At 45.7% G+C, this 26825-nt stretch overlaps 3 protein-coding genes across 3 annotated transcripts in view; 1 reads left to right on the forward strand and 2 right to left on the reverse strand.

Annotated features, from left to right (window-relative positions):
• LOC149466276 (uncharacterized) overlaps positions 1-11285 on the forward strand; it is a 51132-nt gene extending 39847 nt beyond the window's left edge. Inside the window, 8 exon segments of the mRNA XM_089672694.1 lie at positions 883-1028; positions 1751-1834; positions 2302-2478; positions 2565-2688; positions 2798-2916; positions 3017-3125; positions 3609-3707; positions 5717-11285. Of these exon segments, the coding sequence (XP_089528820.1) occupies positions 883-1028; positions 1751-1834; positions 2302-2478; positions 2565-2688; positions 2798-2916; positions 3017-3125; positions 3609-3707; positions 5717-6909 (2051 nt within the window). The 3' untranslated portion in view covers positions 6910-11285.
• Positions 1-26825, reverse strand: part of LOC149466273 (uncharacterized) — a 198461-nt gene that overhangs the window by 140419 nt on the left and 31217 nt on the right. The window lies entirely within an intron of this gene.
• The window catches only part of LOC149466277 (uncharacterized), a 34826-nt gene continuing 26072 nt past the window's right edge, over positions 18072-26825 (reverse strand). The window contains exons 11-13 of the mRNA XM_089672695.1: positions 24480-24576; positions 24105-24203; positions 18072-22347 (exon numbers count right to left, since the gene is read on the reverse strand). Of these exons, the coding sequence (XP_089528821.1) occupies positions 21194-22347; positions 24105-24203; positions 24480-24576 (1350 nt within the window). The 3' untranslated portion in view covers positions 18072-21193. The remainder of the gene's footprint in view (positions 22348-24104; positions 24204-24479; positions 24577-26825) is intronic.

A 26825-nucleotide genomic window follows, 5' to 3' on the forward strand; every position in this document is an offset into this window, starting at 1 on the left:
AGGAGCTTTTGTAGCTGAATTAAACTTCCTGCTGCAGAGTGTGTGCCCAGGGAGGAGGAGGTAATCATATCTTCTTATTATAAAAGAAAAGGGGACCTAGCACTGCATGTAAATGGGAGGGGGTCATGTGACTCAGGTCACATGCTCTGCATAAATAAAAAATAAAGGTGGGAATGCTTTGTTCCAGGTATTTATATGGTGCTGACGCGTCTCATTTGACGTTGGACTCCTGTTTCTTTCTGGCCGATAATTTAAATGTTTGGCAAAGGTTTTCCTTCCACTTGATCTAGTGTCGCATTCACAGAGGGACGCTCTTCTCACAAACCGTGTAATGCAGGGTGGGGACGGCGTACATCCCAACTGTCCCGGATTATTGGGGACCAGCTTGTGTTTTTTGCCTTAGTCCCGCTGTCCTGTTTACATAGGCCTTGTCCTGCCTCAGTCTGCCGCTGCAGCTCTCCGTCTACCCCATTCCCCCGGGGTGGTTCTGAATGTGTTCCCTCTCTCGGTGAGGCCTTCTCGGTGCGCCACCACTTACAATCACTTTTTATTTGTCATTATGATCCCTCCCCCCTCCCTATGTAGTCCCCGCCCACTTTCTTTTCCCCCGTCACAGCTTGTTGCTTAATCACATCACGCCGCCACCTCCCGGCCCTTTAAGGGGCTTCCTGGAAGCGGGGTGAGGTTTCAGGGTCATGTGACTGTTGGGATTTGCTGTCACATGATCAGAAAAGGTCCGGATCGCAAGGGGAGATTGGGACCTTTCCGTGAGACACCGACAGGGGTTAACTGCTCCCCTCACTCCCTGATCTCACAGGAGATACTGGGGGCAGTGGGAGCCATAGGTTTACCAGTGCTGTGTCTGTCTGTGGACACACAAAGCTCAGCTCAGAATTGTGCACACAGCTGCCGTCATGGCACCCGGCTCACGAAAGAGGCACCTGGAGGAAGGGGGAGTGGACAACGCTGGCAGGGAACTGCTAGAAGAAGGAGTTCGGAACCACTCTGCGCAATATTGCACAGATCAGGTAAGTATAACATCATATCTGGCCCATCTCTTGAAGGCTGAATTATAGATCTTCTTGGTGGTGCTCACAGAAGTAGGAGCTTATTAAGAAGGGTGGGACAGAGGTGACCATGGAGAGACAAAAGGAAGACTCCTGTTGGAGTGATTTGAGGGGCCATGACTGGTGCTTATGTGATGAACCTGGAACACTAAGTGGCAGTCATCTCCTTCCTTGTCTCTAAGTAGGATCGGGCAGATCACACCAAGCTTGTTATCACATCCTAGGGGAACTCATAGTCAGATCCTTCTTGGAATGTAAGATTGAGGTGTTTACGGCTCACTGGGTTCCCTCTAAAACAGCGGTGTCAAACTGTCGGCTCTCCAGCTGTTGCGAAACTACAAGTCCCATCATGCCTCTACCTTTGAGACTCATGCTTGTAACTGTCAGTCTTGCAATGCCGCGTGGGGCTTGTAGTTTGGCAGCAGCTGGAGGGCCGCCAGTTTGGCACCCCTGCACTAAAAGGATCCTCTTCTTCCTGTTCCCAGCCCCATACCAGGGCTGAGTATAGCAATATGTCCTATGAGGTGAGTTGGGCTGCTGATTGTGAGCTGTACCATATTATTATCAATTCTGTATATTAGCAGATGACTTCAGACCTTGGTGTGTGTTTCCACAGGTATGACAGGTTCTCTTTTTTTCTTTACATATAGGCAGCCAAAGTGAAGGCAAAACTGATCACCTGACTGAGAATGGAGAAGGAGCGGAGGCACATGACTGAGAAGATATTAAACCTCACCCTGGAGATTATCTACCTGCTGACAGGAGAGGTGAGGAGGATTCTGGGAGGTCACATGACATCACTCTTATCTCTATTAATAAAACACAGACCTGACCAGAGAGGTAAGGAGGATTCGGGGAGGTCACATGACATCACTCTTATCAATAAAACACAGACCTGACCAGAGAGCTGAGGAGGATTCTGGGAGGTCACATGACATCACTCTTATCTCTATTAATAAAACACAGACCTGACCAAAGAGGTGAGGAGGATTCTGGGAGGTCACATGACATCACTCTTATCTCTATTAATAAAACACAGACCTGACCAGAGAGGTGAGGAGGATTCTGGGAGTGGAACATGACATTGCTCATTGCTATTTTACCATGTTGACCTGACTAGGGAAGTGATGGATTTTGGGAACTCCCAGTCGCAGATGACTGCATTTGTTTACAGTGAATCGGAATTTATTTTACTTGCTTATGTACTGATATTTATTTCTCTTCTGAAACATAGGAATGCATTATAGTGAAGAAGCCATTTGAAGATCACATGACTCACGTATCACAAAGTTGGAGCGGGAAACACAGCTCCATGACAGAACCTCCAACTCGCTCCCTGATAACAGAGATAAACAATGAGAAGAAGATTCTGGAAGTCACCCAGAAGATCATTGAGCTGCTGACAGGAGAGGTGAGCGGTGCCGGGAATTCTGGGACATTCTCCAGTAACAGACAAGGGATGTGTCTGGATGGTGACTGTATCATTGTGTGTGTCAGGTTCCTATAAGGTGTCAGGATGTCACTGTCTATTTCTCCATGAAGGAGTGGGAGTATATAGAAGGACACAAGGATCTCTACAGGGACGTCATGATGGAGAACCGGCCGCTCCTCACATCACCGGGTAAGAGGAGACTTTCAATTTTTGTATTGAGGATCCACCTAGATACACACATCCTCTGATATAAAGACATAGAAACAATGGATTCAGTCAGTGTGTGTGTTTCCTGTAGATGGATCCAGTAATGGGAACCCACAAGAGAGATGTCCCCGTCCTCTGTATTCCCGGGATTCCACACAGGAACATCAGGAGATCCCTCAGGAACATCAGGAGATACCTCAGGAGGATCAGGTAGATGGAACTGAGAGTTTTAATGAAAGCTAATGTTATGGTTCATTCAATCAAAGTGCAGATAATGTTTCAAACAAAGAACCTTGTGTATGTGTTCCAGGATAAAGAGCTGATTGTGAATAAAGTTGAAGTTGAGGACGAAGAAGAGCCGTATATTATGGGTGATGATCCATATAAGGAGGAGGAGATCCCTCCAGAGATCAGCACAGGTGAGGAATAAACACTAAATCCAGAGAAGAGTCCCAGATCCTCCTTGTTCAGTCACTACAACAATCTCTTCTTCTCCCCCCTCCTCTGTCAGTAGACAGTAATGGGGGCAGTATGTGCCCAGTGGGGGGGGTCAGGAGCCATCAGCCTCTATTAGACTCCGGCTATGAGCCATGTAAGGAGGAGGAGATCCCTCCAGAGATCAGCACAGGTGAGGAATAAACACTAAATCCAGAGAAGAGTCCCAGATCCTCCTTGTTCAGTCACTATAACAATCTCTTCTTCCCCCCCCTCCTCTGTCAGTAGACAGTAATGGGGGGACAGTATGCGCCCAGTGGGGGAGTCAGGAGCCATCAGCCTCTATTAGACTCCACCTCTCCTCCTCACATCATGTCATTGAGATGTGACCAGTCTCCCCCCACACACACTCTCTGGGGTCTCATACATATCAGTACAGGGGGCTTCACTCTCAGCTTTATTCACAGACCCCGGAGACACCACCAGAGTCACTCAGACTATTGTCAAAGTTGAAGAAGAACATGTGAAGATCAAAGAAGAGGAAGTTCATATAGAGATCAGCACAGGTGAGTGATAAACACTAAATGCAGAATAGATCTGTGAATTCTTCTCGTTCAGTAACTATGTGTAGAGGGATAAACAAGGAAAATCTAATGCTCCGTGTCCATGTATAAAGTTACTTTCCAATATTGGATGGCCAGTTGTTGGTTCTCTCAATCTCCTCCTATAATGGACTTCCTCGGATAAAAGTCACTATGTCTTTATTGTAAAACGATTTCCCTGTAAGGTCCCTGCCTTAATTCCTGATGAGGACAGATAACTGTTATGTGACACCAGTCAGGTCTGTGTTTTATTAATAGAGATGAGAGTGATGTCATGTGACCTCCCAGAATCCTCCTCACCTCTCCGGTCAGGTCTGTGTTTTATTAACCACTTGCCTACCAGGCACTTATACCCCCTTATTTACCAGGCCAATTTTCAGCTTTCAGCACTGCCGCACTTTGATTGACAATTGCGCGGTCATGCAACATTGTACCCATATGAAATTTTGATCATTTTTTTCTCACAAATAGAGCTTTCTTTTGGTGGTATTTAATCGCCACTGGGCGCTTTACTTTTTGCGCTATAAATAAAAAAAGTGCAAAAAATTTGAAAAAAAAAAAGTTTCTTTGTTTCTAATATAAAATTTTTCAAACAGGTATTTTTTCTCCTTCACTAATGTGCGTTGATGAGGCAGCACTGATGGGCACTGATAGGCGACACTGATGGGCACTGATAGGCAGCACTAAAGGGCACTGATAGGCAGTACTAATGAGGTGGCACGGATAGGCGGCACTGATAGACAGCACTAATGAGGTGTCACGGATAGGCGGCACTAATATGCAGCACTGATAGGCGGCACTGATAGGTGACACTGATGATGGGTACTGATAGACGGCACTGACTGGCATCACTGCTGGGCACTGACTGGCACAACCCCTGGGCACTGACTGGTGGCACTGACTGGCAGCACTGGTGGGCTGCACTGGTGGGTGGGCACAGGTGGGTGGCACTGCTGGGCACAGGTAGGTGGCACTGCAGAGTGGCACAGGTGGGTGCACTGCTGGGCACAGGTGGGTGCACTGCTGGGCACAGGTGGGCGGAGCTAGTGGGCGCACTGCTGGGCACAGGTGGGTGGAACTTGCGGGTGGCACTGCTGGGCACCGATCATCAGGGCACTGATCATCAGTGCCCTGATGATCGGTGCCGATCCCCGCTCTGACAACTGCCGGTTCTCGGCAGTACTTTCCTCACGATCTGACAGCGTGAGGAAAGTGCAGCCGAGAACCGGCACTTGCATTTCCCTCTGATCAGCGTGTCATTGGACACCGCTGATCAGGTGGTAAAAGGCCACTGTGATTGGCCTTTTACCACATCACGTGATCAGCTGTGTCCGTAGGACACAGCGATCACGGAGATCGCCGGGTGCGCGCCCCCTGGGGAGCGCAGGAGAGCGCGTTCTGGGAGGATGTCATATGACGTCCACTCAGAACTGGCCGGCCGCAGTGCAGCCGTCATTCGGCTATCTGCGGTCGGCAGGTAGTTAATAGAGATAAAGAGTGATGTCATGTGACCTCCCAGAATCCTCCTCACCTCTCCGGTCAGGTCTGTGTTTTATTAATAGAGATAGGAGTGATGTCATGTGACCTCCCAGAATCCTTCTCACCTCTCCGGTCAGGTCTGTGTTTTATTGATAAGAGTGATGTCATGTGACCTCCCCAAATCCTCCTCACCTCTCTGGTCAGGTCTGTGTTTTATTAATAGAGATAAGAGTGATGTCATGTGACCTCCCAGAATCCTCCTCACCTCTCCTGTCAGCAGGTAGATGATCTCCAGGGTGAGGTTTAATATCTTCTCAGTCATGTGCCTCCGCTCCTTCTCCATTCTCAGAAATTAAAAGCAAGGGATTTTATTTATAAAGGTCAGCATGTTGATGAGGAGGAAAAGGAGGAACCAGGAAAGAGAAAATGCAAACCTTCAGCTTTAATGTTTTTTTACCTATTTCATTTCCTCTTCTGTCCCTTGTTTTCCCCAGATGGACAACACATCAGTAGTGATATGGAGGAACATTCCGTAAAGTACAGCACGTCCAGTTCTCTGGGAAATAACTCCCCAAAGGTTACCCCAAATCTCCATCCGGTCCTTCCCAGTGCAGATCTTATATCTGATCCCTCTATACATGGGGGGAGTCTTCTCAATCACTCCCCTTCCATCAGCCATCATACAGATCACAAAGGGGAGGAAACATTCTCATGTTACATTTGTGGGAAATCCTTGACCAGGTATGACACTCTCACTGTACACCATAGATCTTATTCGGGGGAGAAGCCATGTTCAGTGTGCGGGAAATGTTTTCTTCAGAAATTGTGCTTGATTAATCAAGCAGTAATTGACCCCGAAGAAACCCCTTATGTGTGTTCGGAATGCGGGAAATGTTTCAGCCAGAAGTCCAATCTTACTTACCACCTCCGCGTTCACACAGGTGAGAGGCCTTTTTTCTGTTCCCAGTGTGGAAAATGTTTTAAAACAAATGCTCGTCTTCTCCAACATCAGAGAACTCATGCCGAGGTCAAGCCATATTCTTGTCCAGAATGTGGGAAATTTTTTACTACGAGTTCGGCTCTGGTCAAACACCAGAGTACTCACACGGGGCTGAGGCCGTATCCATGTGCGGAGTGCGGGAAATGTTTTACTACGCACTCCGTTCTTGTTAATCACAAGAGAACTCACACCGGGGAGAGACCGTTCTCATGTTCGGAGTGCGGAAAGTGTTTCACCACAAGTTCAGCTCTTGCTGATCATCAGAGGATTCACACTGGGCAGAAACCATATTCATGTTCAGAATGCGGGAAATGTTTTACGACACGCTCTGCTTTTGTTTATCACCAGAGAACTCACACCGGGCAGAAGCCGTATTCATGTACGGAATGCGGGAAGTGTTTTACTACAAATTCAGCTCTTGTTGGTCATCAGAGGACTCACACTGGTCAGAAGCCATATTCATGTTCGGAATGTGGAAAGTGTTTTACCACACGCTCAGCTTTTGTTTATCACAAGAAAACTCACAACACAGAGGAGATACAGTAGTTCTGTTCAGGGTGCGGGAAATGTTTTACTACCCGTTCAGTTTTTGTGTATCACAAAAAAACTCATAACACAGAGCAGATATAGTAGTCACATGCAGAGTGCGGCAAATGTTTTACCCATTCAGCTTTTGTTTATCACTAGAAAACTCATACCACAGATGAGATTCAGGAGTCATGTTTAGTGTGTGGGAAATGTTTTACTACCGTTCAGTTTTTGTTCATCACAAGAAAACGCAGAACACGGAGGAGATACAGTAGTCCTGTTCAGGGTGTGGTAAATGTTTCACTGGAAAAAGAAAATCTATTACATCAGAGAATTCTCATTGGGAAGCAGCCATATTCATGGTGAAAATAAGGGGATAACAGAACATTTTGCAACACCTAATCGCTTGTACCGTTGACCACGAGTATTGAACCCCACATGGAAAAATGTATTGAATGAACAGTCCACACGGGCATTAAACCATTTCTTATGAATGAAGGAAGCTGTGTTCAGAGGTTCTGACCCCCCCCCCCAGAGTTGACTGTGGTGCTTTACAGTGGCTGGGAGAAAACTGGCATCACGCACTTTGTTTTTGCCTACTTGAAAACGTGAACAGTATATCATAGTTTTATTCCTTTTGTATTTCCTTTGTGCATCTGTTCTCTCGAATGTATGCAGTCATTAGCAAAGATGAATTAAAGCCTAACTCCAGGTTTACTTTAACCACTTTACCCCGCCCTATAGCAGTTTTAATGCTACAGGGTGGCTCACCTGTGCAAAATCACAGATATATGCGATTTTGCACTTCTGCCTCCCTGGGGTGAGCGGGCACCGCTGGCGGATTGCTTCTGCTGTAAACTGTCACAGCAGAAGCCAATCTGAGAGTCTGTGTGAATGAATGTTCCCCGGCACCTGCAGATCGTTGGGCGCATAGGCGCAGCTCTGTTGTGACAGGGAGGGAGTGATTGATCATGTGTCCCTGCAGAGCTTGGAACACGATCCATCGCTTCCTCTTGTTCCAGCACCCCCTAGTGTACACTAAGCACATAGCTAGGCACGCATTTAACCCTTTGATCACCCTAGATCTTAATCCCTTCATATCCAGTGTCATTAGTGCAGTGATTAGTGTATATTTTTTTAGCTCTGATTACTGTATTAGTGTCACAGGTTTCCACAAAGTGTCAGCGTAAAAATGTCCTCCGCAATATCACAGTCTCGCTATAAGTCGCCGATCGCTGCCATTACTGGTATAAAATACAAATTTAAAAAACTTCAGTGTATGTCCCATAGTTTGTAGACACCAGGGGTGGACTGACCATTCGGGAACTCGGGCACTGCCTGAGGGTCCGGGGTCAGTAGGGGGCCCCATGAGATGCCCCTGGTACCTTTCATAGGCTTTTTTGGGTGTGGTTTGAGTGTGGGCGACGACACAGGGGCCCCATGATCCCCTATTGCCCGGGGGCCCCATGAGTTGTCAGTCCACCCCTGGTAGACACTATAACGTTTATGCACACTAATTAATATACGCAGGGCAGGGAGGAAGAACAGAGCTGGGCGCATAGCCACAGCTCTTTTGTGACAGGAGGGAGTGATTGATCGTGTGTCCCTGCAGAGCTGGGAACACGATCCTTCGCTTCCTCTTGTACCAGCACCCCCTAATGTGCACCAAGCACATAGCTAGGCATGCATTTAACCCTTTTATCACCCTAGATGTTAACCCCTTCATAGCCAGTGTCATTAGTGCAGTGATTAGTGTATATTTTTTTAGCTCTGATCACTGTATTAGTGTCACAGGTTTCCACAAAGTGTCAGCGTAAAAGTGTCCTCCGTAATATCGCAGTCCCGCTATAAGTCGCTGATTGCCGCCATTACGGGTATAAAATAAAAATAAAAAAATTCCAGTATATGTCCCATAGTTTGTAGACTCTATAACATTTACGCATACTAATTAATACGCTTATTGGGATTTTTTTTTATCAAAATATGTAACAGAGTACATTTTGGCCTAAATTTATGAAGAAATTTGATTTTTTTTTTAAAAATTTTTATTCAGAATGTTTTGTAGTAGAAAAAATATTAGTTTTTTTCAAAATTAAGAAAAAAAAAGGGGGGAGGTGATCAAATACCACCAAAAGTAAGCTCAATTTGTGGGGAAAAAAAGACATAAAGTCCCGCTATAAGTCGCTGATCGCCGCCATTACTAGTGAAAAAAAATCCCAGTATATATACCGCCATTTGTAGACGCTATAACGTTCATGTAAACCAATTAATTTACACGGATTGGGATTTTTTTTTAGCAAAGACATGGAGCAGAATACATTTTGGCCTAAATTTATGACGAAATTTGATTTTTTTACTGGATATGTTTAATAGCAAAAAGTCAAAAATATTGTTTTTTTTTATCCTCAAAATTGTCACTTTTTTTTTTATAGCGCAAAAATAAATAAATGCAGAGCCAATAAATACCACCAAAAGAAAGCTCTATTTGTGGGAAAAAAGGGCGTAAATTTAATTTGGGTGCAGCGTTGCATGACCGCGTAATTGTCAGTTAAAGTAACGCAACACCGTATCGCAAAAAATGGTCTGGTCAGGAAGAGGGGGAAATCATCCGGAGGGCAAGTGGTTGCAATAAATAGCTTGTTGGGGCAAAATAAACTATTTTCTTTTCTAATAGATGCGGCTGCTGTCAGTCCTATATAAATGTATGCATCAGCTACTTACAGTATACAGCACCGTGCTCCGGTAGTGGTACAGGGACTTCCTGCCTGCTGTCAGAACAAAATGCAGTCAGGCTGAGCACTTCTCAGCTATTTGCAGCCTTCTGTTTTTTATCATTAAATACAAGGCTTTTTCTGATTGGCTGAGGGGGGGCATCGAGATGTCAGCTGGCTCTCCACCTCAGCCAATCAGAGGAAACCTTGTATTCACTGATAAAGCTACAAGGCTGAATGGCCGAGGAGCACTAAGCCTGACCCGATCTTGTTTTTTGGCAGCAGATGGGAAGTCCCCGTAGTGCTGCCACAACACAGCGCTGTATACTGTATATAGCTAATGCACTGGCAGCAGCCTCACCAGCTAGCAAAGGAAATGGCTTGTTTGAGCCACCTTGGCCCAAACTATTTAAAGTGAAAGTAAACCTGGAGTTAGGCTTTAAGACAGAAAGCCCTTAGACCGGTTTCACATATGAGCCAGTTTCGCTGCAATTTTTCAAAGGGGTCCGGTGCGGTTTCGTTCAGCGGTTCGGATGTGGATTTTTAAGTGTATGACACTTGAAATCGCACCGGAACCGGACTGAAAATCGTACCTGCACATATGTCATTTATCGTGCCTGCACATGTCAACCGGCTCCGTATAGAGCTGGTTTGGATCACGTCATGTGAATTGGATGCGGTTCTAAGCACATCCAATTCACATATACGTGAACCAGGGCTTAGGCAAGGTAGCATCTCCTCCCCGTTCCATCAGTTGACATGGAAAAAGAATGTAATAGGTACAGAGAAACTGCCCTATTTGCATTCTCTCTACTGGTATGACGTCATCAGGCCACAAGGGAGGATACATTTGTAGGTGATGGGCTTTAAACAACTGTGCTGTCCCTTGGTAAACTGCAGGAGAATCAAGGCTGTAGATGGGCCCTATAGACATCCATAGAGCTCCTGGCTAGGTTGCCTCATGGATTATCCTGCTCTGGTCATTAATAACATCCCAGATGATTTGCAAGAAGGCAAAATACCTTTAGTCATTAAAAGGGGTTAGAATTAAATAGAGGTTGGTAAGGGAGGGTTAGATTTAGGGTTACGGTATGGTCCTCAGCAGGGAGGGTTAGATTTAGGGTTACGGTATGGCCCACAACTGGGAGGGCTGGATTTAGGGTTACGGTATGGCCCACAACTGGGTGGGTTGGATTTAGGGTTACGGTATGGCCCACAACTAGGAGAGTTGGATTTAGGGTTACGGTATGGCCTACAACTGGGAGGGTTGGATTTAGGGTTACAGTATGGCCAACTGGGAGGGTTGGATTTAGGATTACGGTGTGGCCCACAACTGGGGGGGGGTTAGATTTAGGGTTACAGTATGGCCCACAATTGGGAGTGTTAGATTTAGGGTTACAGTATGGCCCACAGTAGGGAGGGTCGGATTTAGGGTTATGGTGTGGCCCACAGCAGGGAGGGTTAGATTTAGACTTACGGTGTGGCCCACAACTGGGAGGGTTAGATTTATGGTTACGGTATTGCCCACAACTGGGAGGGTTGGATTTAGGGTTACGGTATGGCCTACAGTAGGGAGGGTCGGATTTAGGGTTACGGTATGGCCCTCAGCAGGGAGGGTTAGATTTAGGGTTGCAGTATGGCCCACAACTGGGAGGGTTGGACTTGGGGTTAGTTTATGGTCCACAGAAGGAGCTAGTGTTCTGGAAAGATTGATGCTACAGGGAGGATTAGTGTTACATAAAATGTACAAAATCATGTAAGATTTATTATGTCAATGTAATTTTAAGTTATTTATTAAAATGATATTTTGTGGTCCTGTATGAAGGTCCTTGTCCAAGCGGTTTTTTGTGTCTATGTCTCCAGGTTGTCACTTTGTCATGCACTGTCCAATTGGAGACTACAAGTGGTGGTGCCGGTGCACAGTGCATAGGCATGATCCAATGTTGTCATTACCGGAAAACCTACCTGGGAATATGAGTTGCTGGAGGCAGGGGCGGACTGACCATTTGGAAACTCGGGCACTGCCCGAGGGCCTGGGGTCAGTAGGGGGCCCCATGAAATGCCCCTGGTACCTTTTTCATAAGCTTTTTTGAGTTTTGGCAAGGACACGGGCCCCATGATCCCCTATTGCCCGGGGGCCCCATGAGTTGTCAGTCCGCCCCTGGCTGGAGGGTATGTAGACGGGAAGAGGTTGTAAAGGGGGTGTTGATTTTTCGATTTGCTTCAAGGGATTGCAGCCTAAATCTATACAAATCTGCAAGGACTTGCGTTTGGTGAGTCAGCATCCTGGCACAACCTACCCCATGAACACAAAGGAGCCCTACAAGCACAGTTTAATATTAGAGCCTTTGTGATGTTTTGCCAACACACCAAAAGTTAAAATGTCTTTGAGCTGTAATCATGTAATACAAAACATGTAAAAAAAAAGACCATCAACAAGGGCAGTCACAAGAAGGTGAAGAGGGACATTTAAGGTGCCTGCTCATCCAGGAACAACAGACAGCTACTTAAAAAGACATCAATGTTTATTGATATTTAACCCGTATGCAAATATGTGGCCTCTCAGCGGCTGGGCCTTGACCCAAGCGGCCGCATATTTGCGTACTGTTTGAAAATGCATATGTGCTGAGAGCTTGCTCCCAGCACATATGTCGGTGTCTCACAGAAAGGTCCTGATCTCCCCTTTACCGATCATGTTACCGCCATGACAGCGAATCATGGCGGTCACATGACCCTAAAACCCCGCCCTGCCTTCCAGCGTCTGAACTCCCTGAAAGGTCCGGGAGGCACCGGCGTGAAGAGGTTAAAGAGTTTCTAGATCCTGGACCATGCATTCACTGTACCTGGTCTCTCCGGACCCTGCATTCACTATATCCGCTCTCTCCGGACCCTGCATTCACTATATCCACTCTCCCCGGACCCTGCATTCACTATATCCGCTCTCCCCGGACCCTGCATTCACTATATCCGCTCTACCTGGACCCTGCATTCACTATATCCGCTCTCCTTGGACCCCGCATTCACTATATCCACTCTCCCCGGACCCCGCATTCACTATATTCACTATCCCCGGACCCCACATTCACTATATCCGGTCTCCCCGGACCCCGCATTCACTATATTCGCTCTCCCAGGACCCTGCATTCACTATATCTGCTCTCCCCGGACCCTGCATTCACTATATCCAGTCTTCCCGGACCTTGCATTCACTATATCCGCTCTCCCCAGACCCTGAATTCACTATATCCGCTCTCCCTGGACCCTGCATTCACTACATCCGCTCTCCCTGGACCCTGCATTCATTATATCTGCTCTCCCCAGACCCTGCATTCACTATATCTGGTCTTCCCAGACCTTGCATTCACTATATCCGCTCTCCCCAGACCCTGAATTCACCATATCCGCTCTCCCTGGACCCTGCATTTACTACATCCGCTCTCCTGGGACCCTGCATTCATTATATCTGGTCTGCCCGGACCCTGCATTCACTATATCCGCTCTCGCGGGACCCTGCATTCACTATATCTGGTCTTCCCAGACCTTGCATTCACTATATCCGCTCTCCCCAGACCCTGAATTCACCATATCCGCTCTCCCTGGACCCTGCATTTACTACATCCGCTCTCCTGGGACCCTGCATTCATTATATCTGGTCTGCCCGGACCCTGCATTCACTATATCCGCTCTCGCGGGACCCTGCATTCACTTTATCTGGTCTCCCCGGACTCTGCATTCACTATATCCGGTCTCCCACAGTACACAGAACATGGAAATACAATTATTTTAGTAAATATACACTGCTAAATACCTTTGCTCATCAGCAGTATATAGCAGTCTTGTGACTTCTACAAGTGTCCAGCGGAGAACTTGATAAAGCTTGTAGGAAGAGTTTTCATTCTCCCCTGATTGTCCTATGAGCCTGCAAGACCCCTGACCCTCTGGATAGTGCTGATTGGCTCTGTGCTGATCACATGCAGAAAAAGAAACTCTAGCAATACATAGCAAACTGAGCATGTGCAGCTTGCCCCCAGGGCTCTGTTCTATCAGCAGATGGATTGGGGGCAGTAGAAGAATGGGAGGATCAGAGAAGACAGGATAAAACAGCCTTTTTAAACAATGGGGAGGATAAACCCCTTAGGTTCCACAGTGAGTATAACAAGCATGCTTTGCTGCATATACAGGCTGATGTTACTGTTGTGGGTTTAGTAACGCCTTAATGACTATTCAACCATGCATAGACGTCGGTTGGTAGTCCATAAAAACAACATAAAAGGTTAGAAAATTAGAAACTGCAGTTCTATTTATTTAAATGTGAAAAAAAGAGTATAATATATGGGGTACAGTATAGATCTTTTGTTATCAACCCAGAAGAAGGAAGGAGGTCCTGATCCGACCACATTGACTTTTATATCACTAGAGGGAACACCAGCAAGAGGAGTGATGTCCTGATTCCACTGTATAGATCTTTTGTTATCACCTCAGCAGGAGGAAGGAGGTCCTGATCCCACTATATACTGTAGATCTTTATTCATCACTAGAAAAAAGGATGTCATGATCTCGTATATCGATCTTTAGCTATCAACAGAGGGATCACCAGCAGGAGGTCCTGATTCCTCTATATCAGGAGCAGGCAACCTTTGAGGGGTGGAGATCTATCTGGAAACACGGAAGAGATAAAAGATCACCGGGGTGTGGCGGCCTTTTTATTTTTTAAAGGAGTTAACTTGCAAGCCCATAATAAAAAGGACAATGATGGCATGGAAAAAACTTAGAAAAATATAATAAACCTGATGTCACTGTAAAATTATAGACTTAGCCCACCTTTTAAGTTAGCTTCAGCGACCCCTACAAGTCTAATACAGGAGTCCATCAGAAAGGCAGAACCACTGGAACTGTAGGCCGACTTGCTCGACTAGGCCTAGCTGTCTGCTCTGAGTTCTGGCAGTGTACAGAGGTCAGTAGGATGTAGGGCAGTGTACAGATGTCCGTAGGATGCACAGCAGGTCACAGAGGTCAGTAGGATGTAGGGCAGTGTACAAGGGTCGGTAGGATGTAGGGCAGCGTACAGAGGTCGGTAGGATGTAGGACAGTGTACAGGGGTCAGTAGGATATAGGGCAGTGTACAGATGTCCATAAGATGTGGGGCAGTGTACAGGGGTCAGTACAATGTAGGGCAGTGTACAGATGTCCGTAGGATGTAGGTCAGTGTACAGGGGTCAGTAGGATGTAGGGCAGTGTACAGGGGTCAGTAGAATGCAGGGCAGTGTACAGAGGTTGGTAGGATGTAGGGCAGTGTATAGAGGTCGATAGGATGTAGGGCAGTGTACAGATGTCCGTAGGATGTAGGGCAGTGTACAGATGTCCGTAGGATGTAGGGCAGTGTACAGGGGTCAGTAGGATGTAGGGCAGTGTACAGAGGTTGGTAGGATCTAGGGCAGTGTACAGGGGCCAGTAGGATGTGGGGCAGTGTACAGAGGTCAGTAGGGTGTAGGGCAGTGTACAGGGTGCAGTAAGATGTAGGGCAGTCTACAGGGGCCAGTAGGATGTAGGGCAGTCTACAGGGGCCAGTAGTAGGTAGGGCAGTGTACAGAGGTCAGTAGGATGGGGGGCAGTGTACAGAGGTCAGTTAGATGTAGGGCAGTGCACAGGGGTCAGTAGGATGTAGAGCAGTGTGCAGAGATCAGTAGTAGGTAAGCCAGTGTACAGGGGTCAGTAGGATTTAGGGCAGTGTACAGAAGTCGGTAGGATGTGGGGCAGTGTACAGGGGTCAGTAAGATGTAGGGCAGTCTACAGGAGCCAGTAGGATGTAGGGCAGTCTACAGGGGCCAGTTGTAGGTAGGGCAGTGTACAGAGGTCAGCAGGATGTAGGGCAGTGTACAGGGGTCAGTAGGATGTAGGGCAGTCTACAGAGGCCAGTAGTAGGTAGGGTAGTGTACAGAGGTCAGTTGGATGTAGGGCAGTGTACAGCGGTCAGTAGGATGGGGGGCAGTGTACAGGGCTCATTAGGATGTAGGGCAGTGTACAGAGGTCAGTAATATATAGGGCACCGTACAGAGGTCAGTAGTATGTAGGGCAGTGTACAGAGGCCAGTAGTAGGTAGAACAGTATACAGAGATCAGTAGTATGTGGAGCAGTGTACAGAGGTTTACGAATTATTGGCAATGCGAAACGTCCCGCAGAACGCATTAAATTCGTAAACTGAGGTACGCTTGTAAAGGAAAATAAAAAACTCAATAAAATGCTACCAAAAAAAAGCTCTATTGGTGTGAAAAAAATAATATGATATGAGCAGCACAGTAGCTAAGTGCTTAGTACTTCTGCTTAGCAGTACTAGAGTTGTTGGCAGGGGCGGACTGACCATTTGGAAACTCGGGCACTGCCCGAGGGCCCGGGGTCTGTAGTGGGCCCCATGAGATGCCCCTGGTACCTTTTTCATAGGCTTTTTTGAGTTTGGGCAAGGACACTAGGGCCCCATGATCCCCTATTGCCCGGGGGCCCCATGAGTTGTCAGTCCGCCCCTGGTTGTTGGTTCAAATTCCAACCATGGCACCACCTGCTTGGAGTTTGCATGTTCTCCCTGTACTTGCGTGAGTTTCCTCCCACACTCCAAAGCCATGCTGGTAGGTGAATTGGCTCCTGTTTAAATCAGCCCTAGTACAGGTACAGGTGAAACTCGAAAAACTAGAATATCGTGCAAAAGTTCATTTATTTCAATAATGCAACTTAAAAGGTGAAACTAATATATGAGATAGACTCATTACATGCAAACCAAGATAGTTCAAGCCGTGATTTGTCATAATTGTGATGATTATGGCTTACAGCTCATGAAAACCCCAAATCCACAATCTCAGAAAATTAGAATATTACATGCAATCAATAAAACAAAGATTGTACATAGAATAATATTGGACCTCTGAAAAGTATAGGCATGCATATGTACTCAATACTTGGTTTGGGCCCCTTTTGCAGCAATTACTGCCTCAATGCAGCATGGCATGGAAGCTATCAGCCTGTGGCACTGCTGAGGTGTTATGGAAGACCAAGATGCTTCAATAGCGGCCTTCACCTCTTTTGCATTGTTCGGTCTCATGTCTCTCATCTTTCTCTTGGCAATGCCCCATAGATTCTCTATGGGGTTCAGGTCAGGCGAGTTTGCTGGCCAATCAAGCACAGTAATCCCACGGTCATTGAACCAGGTTTTGGTGCTTTTGTCAGTGTGGGCAGGTGCCAAGTCCTGCTGGAAATAGAAGTCAGCATCCCCATAAAGCTCGTCTGTGGAAGGAAGCATGAAGTACTCCAAAATCTCCTGGTAGACGGCTGCGTTGACCCTGGACTTAATGAAGCACAGTGGACCAACACCAGCAGATGACATGGCTCCCCAAATCAACACAGACTGTGGAAACTTCACACTGAACTTCAAGCATCTTTCAGTGTGTGCCTCTCCATTCTTCCTCCATACTCTGGGTCCTTGGTTTCCAAATGAGATGCAAAAGTTGCTCTCATCAGAAAAGAGGACTTTGGACTGCTGAGCAACAGACCAGGTCTGCTTTTCTTTAGCCCAGGTAAGACGCTTCTGACGCTGTTTGTTGTTCAGGAGCGGCTTGACAAGAGGAATACGACATTTGAAGCCTATGTCCAGGATCCGTCCGTGTGTGGTGGCTCTTGATGCACTGACTCCAGCCTCAGTCCACTCCTTGTGAAAGTCCCCAACACTTTTGAATGGCCTTTTCCTGACAATCCTCTCCAGGCTGCGGTCATCCCTGCTGCTTGTGCACCTTTTTCTTCCACACTTTTCCCTTCCACATAACTTTCTATTAATGTGCTTTCATACAGCACTTTGGGAACATCCAACTTCTTTTGCAATTACCTTTTGAGGCTTTCCCTCCTTATGGAGGGTGTCAATGATGGTTTTCTGCACAACTGTCAGGTCAGCAGTCTTTCCCATGATTGTGATTCCTACTGAACCAGACTGAAAGACCATTTAAAGGCTCAGGAACCCTTTGCAGGTGTTATGGCTTAATTAGCTGATTAGAGTGGGACACTTTGAGCCTAGAATATTGCACCTTTTCACAATATTCTAATTTTCTGAGATTGTGGATTTGGGGTTTTCATGAGCTGTAAGCCATAATCATCACAATTATGACAAATCACGGCTTGATCTATCTTGCTTTGCATGTAATGAGTCTATCTCATATATTAGTTTCACCTTTTAAGTTGCATTACTGAAATAAATGAATTTTTGCACGATATTCTAATTTTTCGAGTTTCACCTGTATGTATGAATGTAAGCTAGGGATCTGAGCTTGTACGCCCCTTGAGGGTTAGGGACTGAAGTGAATGTACAATACATATATGTAAAGCGCTGCGTAAATTGACGGCACTATACAAGTACCTGTAATAAATAAATAAGAATTTAATTTGCGTACAGTGTTGCATGACTGAGCAATTGCCAGTTAAAGTAGCAGAATGCTGAACAGCACAAAAAAATCGGTCTGGTCATGAAGGGGGTAAATCCTTCCGGAGGTCAAACGGGTAAAAGCAGAACTAAAAAAGACTGAATCGATCTAAAAGTATGGTTGAACACTGAAATGAATGAATCAGACGCAGAAAGAAGACACAAAACAAAACGAAAATTTATATTTCATGTTAACAACAGGCAAAAATAAAGTGCACGATGGTAGTTTCCTTCCTGTACAAAAATAGTACCATCACAATAGGGCAGCACACCTGCGTTGCAGCACACCACAACGCTTTGCATTACAAACACATTTTGGAGCCATGGCAGCCCATTCATTTCAATAGTCTGCCTTAGCATGACGCAGGTAAATGCACAGCCTACCGTGCTGCAAATGGGCTCTTAGCATGGGTGTGGACTAATACAAGTATAATACTTCTCCTGCAGAGGGTTCATGTCAAGGCTCTGAAAAAGAGGCAAGTCCTCAAAACGCGTTAACCCATTGGAGGTCCTATCTGCCCTGTGGAGCGTCACGAGGTATCATGGATTTGATGGAACTATGTTTATTTGATGAGCTTGTGAAAACTGCTGTTTTGTGATATAATACTTATCATTGTAACAATAAATACGTTTTAAGATAATGCACTAGGCCGGTGCGCCCTCTGTCTTCTTTTATGTGCATGTCAGGAGCATCTAGCTGCTGGTTTCATTCCAGCATCCTGGTTTGGGCTGTGATACATTCTTCCTGTCTGTCCACCTGCAAGGTGATTGATGTGGCCAGTCTCTGGGTGGAGACCAAACCTGATTTAAGCCAGCCAAGCCTGCAGTCTCATGCTTCAAGGAAAAACTTTACAATTCTGAGCTATGGTATTAAATGTTATTGAAAGAATAAATATGCAATCTACATGAGCAGCCATTATAGCATTGCAGGCAACAATACACATAAAATGATATACAAAAGTGCGGCGCTTCAAAACATTTTTGAACTTAAAAGTCCAATCCACAAAAATGAAGATCTGTAGAATAAGCCCCTCTTTACTGGAACCTCAATGTTGCTATAGATGTCTCAAAAATAGCCAGGAGAAGATAGAGAAAGGTCCACCATCACCAAACACTCTGCCTCTTACCAGATCATATTGACCAAAAGGATGGGTCAAAAAATGCTGTGAAATTCCAAAAGGCAAGCCGCAGACCTGGACATTCTTTGATTCCAAGCTTTCACATCAAAGAGTGGACTATAAGATGAACCAATTCAGGACAGGTTTACATCAGGATCAGGGGAGAAAATCGGCCTGAAATTGTGTTCACAAACTCAGGACATGTACAATTTAGAAGCGGTACTCATAAAAGTCAATGAGCCTGTAATCCGCACCTGAACCAGACCGTACTGCTCAGAAATCAGACGGGACTCTTTTTCAATCCGCACTGCCAGCGCACCGGACCTATGTGAACAGGCACCATAGGAAGCAATGCTATTTCACATGTCATGTGGATTGGATGCAGTTCAAACCGTATCCAATTCGTATATGTATATATATATGAACCAGCTCACCTTAAAGGGGACCTCTGGCTGATCATACATAAATGTGTATTTTAAATATGCATCTGGTGAGTGTGTATTTTTACTATATCCCTGGCACATCGCCGAATATTTTATTGGCACATGGTATGTATTTGTGACCACTTGAACACAGATCCTCACTCAGTATCACCTATTTATGGACATTAGAATCTTCACTTTCACAAGGACTATTTATTTATTTATATATTTGGGAACACGTATTGAAATCATTTCATTTCATTTATTTCATTCATTTTTCAAATAATAATTTAAATCATATGATTGCATTTTATTATATATTTTTGATTGTGAGTTTACACACCATGATTTACCATTTTTAAGCATGTTATTGATTTTAAGTATATTTCTATGATCATTGTTTTATGAGGGCTGCACTACCTGATTTTACAAGCTCTGAACCTTGCCTGCCTTGTACCTGGACTCTCATAGAAACACTCTGCCTGTCTGCCAACTGCAAGTACCTGTTTGCCGTGCTCAGATCATGCCTGCCCCAGCAGCCAGGCACTATAGCAAGGCCTGGGGGCAACCGAGTACCGGTAAGCTTGCTTGACTTTATTTAGTTAGTTCATGGAGGTGCGAAAAACAATAAAACCCGTAAGTGAACAAAAGACGTGCAAGTGCAAAACAAACCAAAAAATTGCACTTAGGGGTGTGCTTTAGTCCACCCCCCGAAGGGGTAGGACCTCTACCCTGATCCCCCGGGCCGCAAGGCTCCTGACAGGAACTGAGGTTTCCTACATGGTCCACCTAGCCAAAAGGCCTGGCTGACCCCTTTTCTTGTGGTTAGCCGAAGCCGACCAACAAGTACTAGGTCAGTGAACTCTCCTGAAGAGAGACCGCCCCCCAGGAACAGGGGAGGAAGGAACCTAATGGCCATGCATCCTCCCCCCTAGACTTCAGGGCAGGACCCACACCCTCCATCCAAGTGAGAAAAAAAACACAAACAAAAGTGGAAGGTGGCAAAACAATGGGAGAAAAAAAATAAATAGGTGGCTGCGCAATTGTGCACTGGTTGGGCCTTGAGGCCCGTAGCAAAAAGGCGCAGTGCAGAAAAAGTGTTTGGAACAGTGACCATGTGCACTTTCCACACATGGGATCCCACCCCCATGTGCTACTAAGAGCACCCTGAGGCGATCACTCCCAGGGGGCACTGCTCCGTGGACTCTCTGCCTCCTCGGTTCCCTGGCCAGACAAGGTAGACCCATTCAAATCAGGAAGAACTGGGCCCCTCCCGGAGGAATTACTTCCGGGCCCCAACAACCTGTTGGCGCCTCGGTTTCTCTTCCAGCTGGTACTAACCTTCAGAGCCCCCATCATACCAGCAGGGGTACTATACAGCCAGCCATCCTCAGCTAAAAGCAAGAATGATGGCGGAGCGCCCCTACTGGACACTGATGAGAACTGATACTACTCTTGATCTTAAACAAAAGGCCGAGAAGGCCTGCTTGACTTATGGGAAAGGGGCTGCAATAGGTGAAGAACACAGAAGCCAGACCACCTACATTAGGTGTGACAATTCATGATTACAAAAGGAGGTCAGTGTCAGTCACTGGGCTTGTTTCAGTATCTTTTCAGTAAAACACTTCTCTCATTTTTATTATATATAATATATATGATTTGTCTTTTTTTTTTAATTCTCTGGTGTTATAAAATATTTTTTTTCCCAGTTAAAACTTTCCTAGAATTCAACCCTAACTATGACTTCTCTCCCATGTGAATTTTTTTGTGGGCGGTGAGAGCTGAACTTGCAGTAAAACATTTCCCGCACTCCGAACATGAATAGGGCTTCTCCCCGGAGTGAGTCCTCTCGTGATAAACAAGAGCTGAGCGCGTAGCGAAACAATTCCCGCATTTTGAACATGAATACGGTTTGTGCCCGGTGTGAGTTCTCATGTGATAAACAAAAGCTGTACTCGTAGTAAAACATTTCCCGCACTCTGAACAGGAGTACGGCTTCTGCCCAGTGTGAATTCTCTTATGTAATTTCAGATTGCTCTGCTGGCTAAAACATTTACCGCACTCCGAACATGAGTAGGGCTTCTCCCCCGTGTGAATTCTCTTGTGTAGTTCAAGATGGGACCCTCGAGCAAAACTTTTGCCACATTCGGCACATGAATACGGCCTCTCCCCTGTGTGAGTTCTCATGTGGTTCACAAGAGTTGAACTCATGCTAAAACATTTCCCGCACTCGGTACATGAATACGGTTTCTCCCTTGTGTGAGATCTCTTGTGAGTAAGAAGAGCTGAACTCTCAGTAAAACATTTCCCGCAGTCTGAACAGGAATACGGCTTCTCCCCCTCGTGTGTTCTCCTCTTGTGGTAAACAACAGCTGATTTCGTAGTAAAACATTTTCCACATTCTGAACAGGAGTGCGGCTTCTCCCCCGTGTGAGTCTTCTTGTGATAGATAAGAGCTGAACAAGCACTAAAACATTTCCCGCATTCTGAACAGGAATACGGCTTCTCCCCGGTGTGGGTTCTCTTGTGATTAACTAGAGCTGTGCTTGTGGTGAAACATTTCCCGCACTCTGAACATGAATATGGCTTCACCCCCGTGTGAATCCTCTGATGGCGGAGAAGATGGGCATTTGTGTTAAAGCGTTTTCCACACTGGGAGCAGGAATATGGCCTCTCCCCTGTATGAATCCGTAGGTGAGAAGTAAGAGTTGATTTCTGTGTGAAATATTTTCCGCATTCTTGACACACAAAACGCTTTTCTTCAATAATAACTGTTTCTCTTTGATCTGCGTGATGTGTGACAGGAGGTGAGTGATTTGGAAGACTCCCCCTAGTGGTAGAGGGATCAGACAACAGAAGTTCTCCCATATCATTCCTGATGTATTGGCCATCTGGAGGAAAGAAGAGACAGAAGAGGAATGGGGACAGTCAGAATACATGGCAAGGCTTCATAAACTGTATGTCGGTGTAGTGTATGGTAGCACTACAATGCCATCCATGTGTTACTTGTCAAGTAGTGGCTGTATGACTACGCTTCCGTGCAACCGGGGCTATACCGGCGAGACTCATCCATATCACTTCTGTTGCTGTCCTAATCCCAACCGGGACTACACTGCCTTAGTAGGCATTTCTTGCACTTCCTACAGGGTGACAAATGTCAAGGGACATACTGAAGAAGAGGGTGACAACACTGCTGGGATTTAACAACTTGCCTACTGCAGTGGTGTATTAAGAGCAACACAAAAATTGCCCCCCCCCCCCCCATGGAGAGACCCTGACACCGGCTGACACCAGCCAACACCCCCTCCCGCACAAAGAGAGCTTGAAATTGACCAACCACAACCCAGCCTCCTCCCGAGAGAGCCTTCCACTACCACCGCCCCCCATACACTGGCAACCTTCCCCCCCCCGTCAAGAGATAAGGCACTCACCTTCATAACTCCGGACATCCCCAGGAACAAGAGTCAGGCTCTGCATACACCATCAAGCAGCCTCTCACAGATCCCACCTGGTCCCTGGTGCTGCATGTGTCCCTTCTTCCTTTCCTCATTTCGGGGGACAGCATTGCCCCCCTGAAAAATTACACCTTAGCACAGGGGTAGGCAACCTGCGGCTCTCTAGCTGTTGTGGAACTACATTTCCCATGAGGCATTGCTAAAATTACAAAACTGACAGTTACAGCGATGACTTGCAGAGGCATGATGGAGCTTGTAGTCCTGCGGTTCTCAGATTGCCTACCCCTGCCCTAGGCAAATGCCTTGTTTGCCTTGTGGTAAATACACCCCTGGCCTACCGGGTCAATTCTGATGTACATGTAAGTCCTCACTCACACGGGACGTTTTGTTAACGCTGCTAACGTTAGCTGTGTAAAGTCACGTTAAAAACCTGAGTTTTTCAGCTTTTATTAGCGTTTTTGCATTGGCATTTATCAGCGTTTTGCCACATTTAGCGGCGTTTTTCCACGTTTGTGTTTTTAGCGTTTTTTGTTAAGTCGCAATCTGTCACAGCCGGGGGCCCACACTGAAGATGCCGGCACCAGGGGGAGAAGACGGCCGGTGAAACCAGCCGTGGTGAGGACAGGTAAGTGACTGGATTTTAAAAGTCAGCAGCTACAGTTTTTTAGCTGCTGACTTATTTTTTTTTTCAGGTGGAACTCCGCTTTAAGGGTTATTAAGGGGTTAAACAGATTAAAATTAAAAAATTTTAAAAAATGCATGTTTTTTTTTTTTTTTTTATACTGTACAGGTTGCTTTTAACTGACTTCATCTACAGATGGAAGTTCATCCCTTTGATCTGTAGATGAATAAACAGAAAGATACAAAATGAAACAATGTTGTTGTTGATAAACATTGTCAGGCTGCTTCTCTTTTTTTTTGACAGCTCTGTGCAATTGTTTACACTTCAGTTGTCAGCAGGAAAACCCAAGCAAGTCCATTCACAGTGGTTGGACTGGCTTGTGTTGAACAGACAGTGGTGCACTTACTGAAATTTGGCTGGTTCCTGCTGAATAGGCAAAATTGTGGTACATGTGTACCCAGCTTTAATTGGAGAAGTGTAGAGGATTCTGAGAGGCATTCTTTCATCAAGAAGACGAGGCAGGGACCATGCAGGGAAATACATTTCTGTATTTAACATATACATTACTCACTCATGTGGATCTCTATAGGTATTTCCTCCACTTTAATCCTGACATGTCCTTCTTCCTCCTCCTCCTCAGCTTTGATGTCTCTCTGAGTATCTCTGGTGTCTGTGAACAAAGATGAGAGTGAAGCCCCCCGTACTGAGATGTATGAGAGACCCCAGAGAGTGTGTGTGGGGGGAGACTGGTCACGTCTCAATGACATGATATGAGGAGGAGAGCCGAAGTCTACTAGAGGCTGATGGCTCCTGACCCCCCCACTGGGCACATACTGTCCCCCCATTACTGTCTACTGACAGAGATGAGGGGAGAAGAAGAGATGGTTGTAGTGACTGAACAAGGAGGATCTGGGACTCTTCTCTGGATTTAGTGTTTATTACTCACCTGTGCTGATCTCTGGAGGGATCTCCTCCTCCTCATACAGATCACCCATCAAAATCGTCTCTTCATCCTCAATTTTAACCAAAATCAGGCTTTCACCCTGGATAAGATATACTGTGTTAATGTTAATTAAATTATGGAACTGGGTAATCTGGATGGGGAGTATGTGGGAGGTGGGGTGGGAAGTATAAAAGTGATTTATTACATTGGTGTATATTAATTATATTGGGTGGCTGTACCCTTTTGTATTGGAAAATTTAATAAAGATATAAAAAACATAAAAAAATATATATATATATATATATATATATATACATATACTGTATACTGTATATATACTGTGTTAGCTGCAACTGTTATTGTCCCTAAAAAAAATGCTGATAAACACATAAAAAATGTTTAATATGCTGCAACTTATCAGTCCTTAAATATAGTGGCTGCATTAGTTTTCAGGCGAATAACATTTTTATTGAGTACAGAAAATACCTGTTAATGTTGCCAGCAGTACAGTGTCCCTCAGACTTCCTGTGAGTTGAACAGGAAACAAACATTCCAAGGTTTCATGACTGCCCCCCGAGAGGGTGCAGGTTCACCCATATTTCACTTTCAAACCTTAACCCCTCGCCCTCCTGAGAATTTACCCCCCCCCCCCCTTCCTGACCAGGCCATTTTTTTGTGATACAGAGCTGCATTATTTTAACTGACAATTGCGCGGTCATGCAATGCTTTACATAAATTAAATTTAAGTCATTTTTCCTCACAAATGGAGCTTTCTTTCGGTGGTATTTGATCGCCTGTGCAATTTTAATTTTTTGTGCTATAAACAAAAAAAGACCGACAGGCAAGTACCGTTCTCCTGGCAACCGCCAAACCCAGATACGCCCATCGGATTGCCAGCCAGAGAAGCTTGATTGGTCACTCCAGAGAACATGTCTCCACTGCTCTAGAGCCCAGTAGCGGCGTGCTTTACACCACTTCATCCGACGCTTTGCATTGCACTTAGTGATGTAAGGCTTGGATGCAGCTGCTCGGCCATGGAAACCCATTCCATGAAGCTCTCTCTACGCACTGTTGTTGTGCTCATCTGAAGGCCACACCAAGTTTGGAGGTCTTTAGCTATTGACTCTACAGACAGTTGGCGACTTCTGCGCACTGTGCGCTTCAGCATGCGCTGACCCCGCTCTGTCATGTGATGTGGCCTACCACTTGGTGGCTGAGTTGCTCTTGCTCTCAGTTGCTTCCACTTTGTTATAATCCCACTAACAGTTGAGTGTGGAATATTTAGTAGCCAGGAAATGTCACGGATGGACTTATTGCACAGGTGGCCACCTATCACGGTACCACGCTTGGAGTCACTGAGCTCCTGAGAACGATCCATTCTTTCACCAATGTTTGTAGAAGCAGTCTGCATGCCTAGTGCTTGATTTTATACACCTGTGGCCATGAACGTGGTTGGAACACCTGAATCCAATTTTTTGGAGGGCTGGCCCAATACTTTTGGCAATATAGAGTTTTACCCCCATTCATTACCAGACCATTTTTTACTATTTAGCACTGTACTACTTTACCTGGTAATTGTGCAAATCATGCAATGCTGTACCCAAACAAAATTGATATAATTTTTTATGCAGAAATCGATCTTACTTTTGGTGGTAGTTGATCACCACTGTTATTTTTTTATTATATAAACAAAAAACAACATCCTTCCAACTGGAGAGAATTGAAGGCCATTGGGCTGGCTATGATCTCTTTTCTGTAGGATCTTCATGGTCAACATGTACATCTGTTATGGTACAAGACCACAGCAGTAGTATTTCACAAAATAGGGGGGCACTAGGAGCAAGACTTTGTTTTGACTGGCAAAAGATATCCTATCCTGGTCAAAGATTTGGAATCTTTTACAGCAGTTCATCGGCAGGGAATCCTCAATCTGGTGGCCAGCTTCCTGACCAGATAGCAAGTTCTAGTGTACAAATGGACCTTACAGCAGGAAAATTTTTTTCCATGGTCACAGACAGATGGGAATAGCCCCACGTGGACATATTTGGTAATCATGAAAATGCAAAGGTTCTTGCCTTCTTTACAGTTAACAGAAGGGATGAAGCCTTGGCAATCCCCAGATTCTGAGAACATTCTCCATCCTGATTACCCACATTGGGCCACAATGCCTTGGTTCTCCATGCTCCTCCATCTGTTAGTAGAAGCTCACTGGACTCTGCCCCTCAAAGAAGCTTTGCTTCTTCAGGGTCCTCTCTTCCTTCCACAAATCAACAACTTACAGTAGAACTAAGGTCAAAACCAAAAAATCAATGTGCCAATTTGGGAAGACGACCTTATCTTTCTTATGTA

Source organism: Staurois parvus, unplaced genomic scaffold (assembly GCF_062004578.1).
Source record: "Staurois parvus isolate SC_StPar_1 unplaced genomic scaffold, SC_StPar_1.0 ptg000132l, whole genome shotgun sequence".
Classification (NCBI taxonomy): Eukaryota; Metazoa; Chordata; class Amphibia; order Anura; family Ranidae; genus Staurois; species Staurois parvus.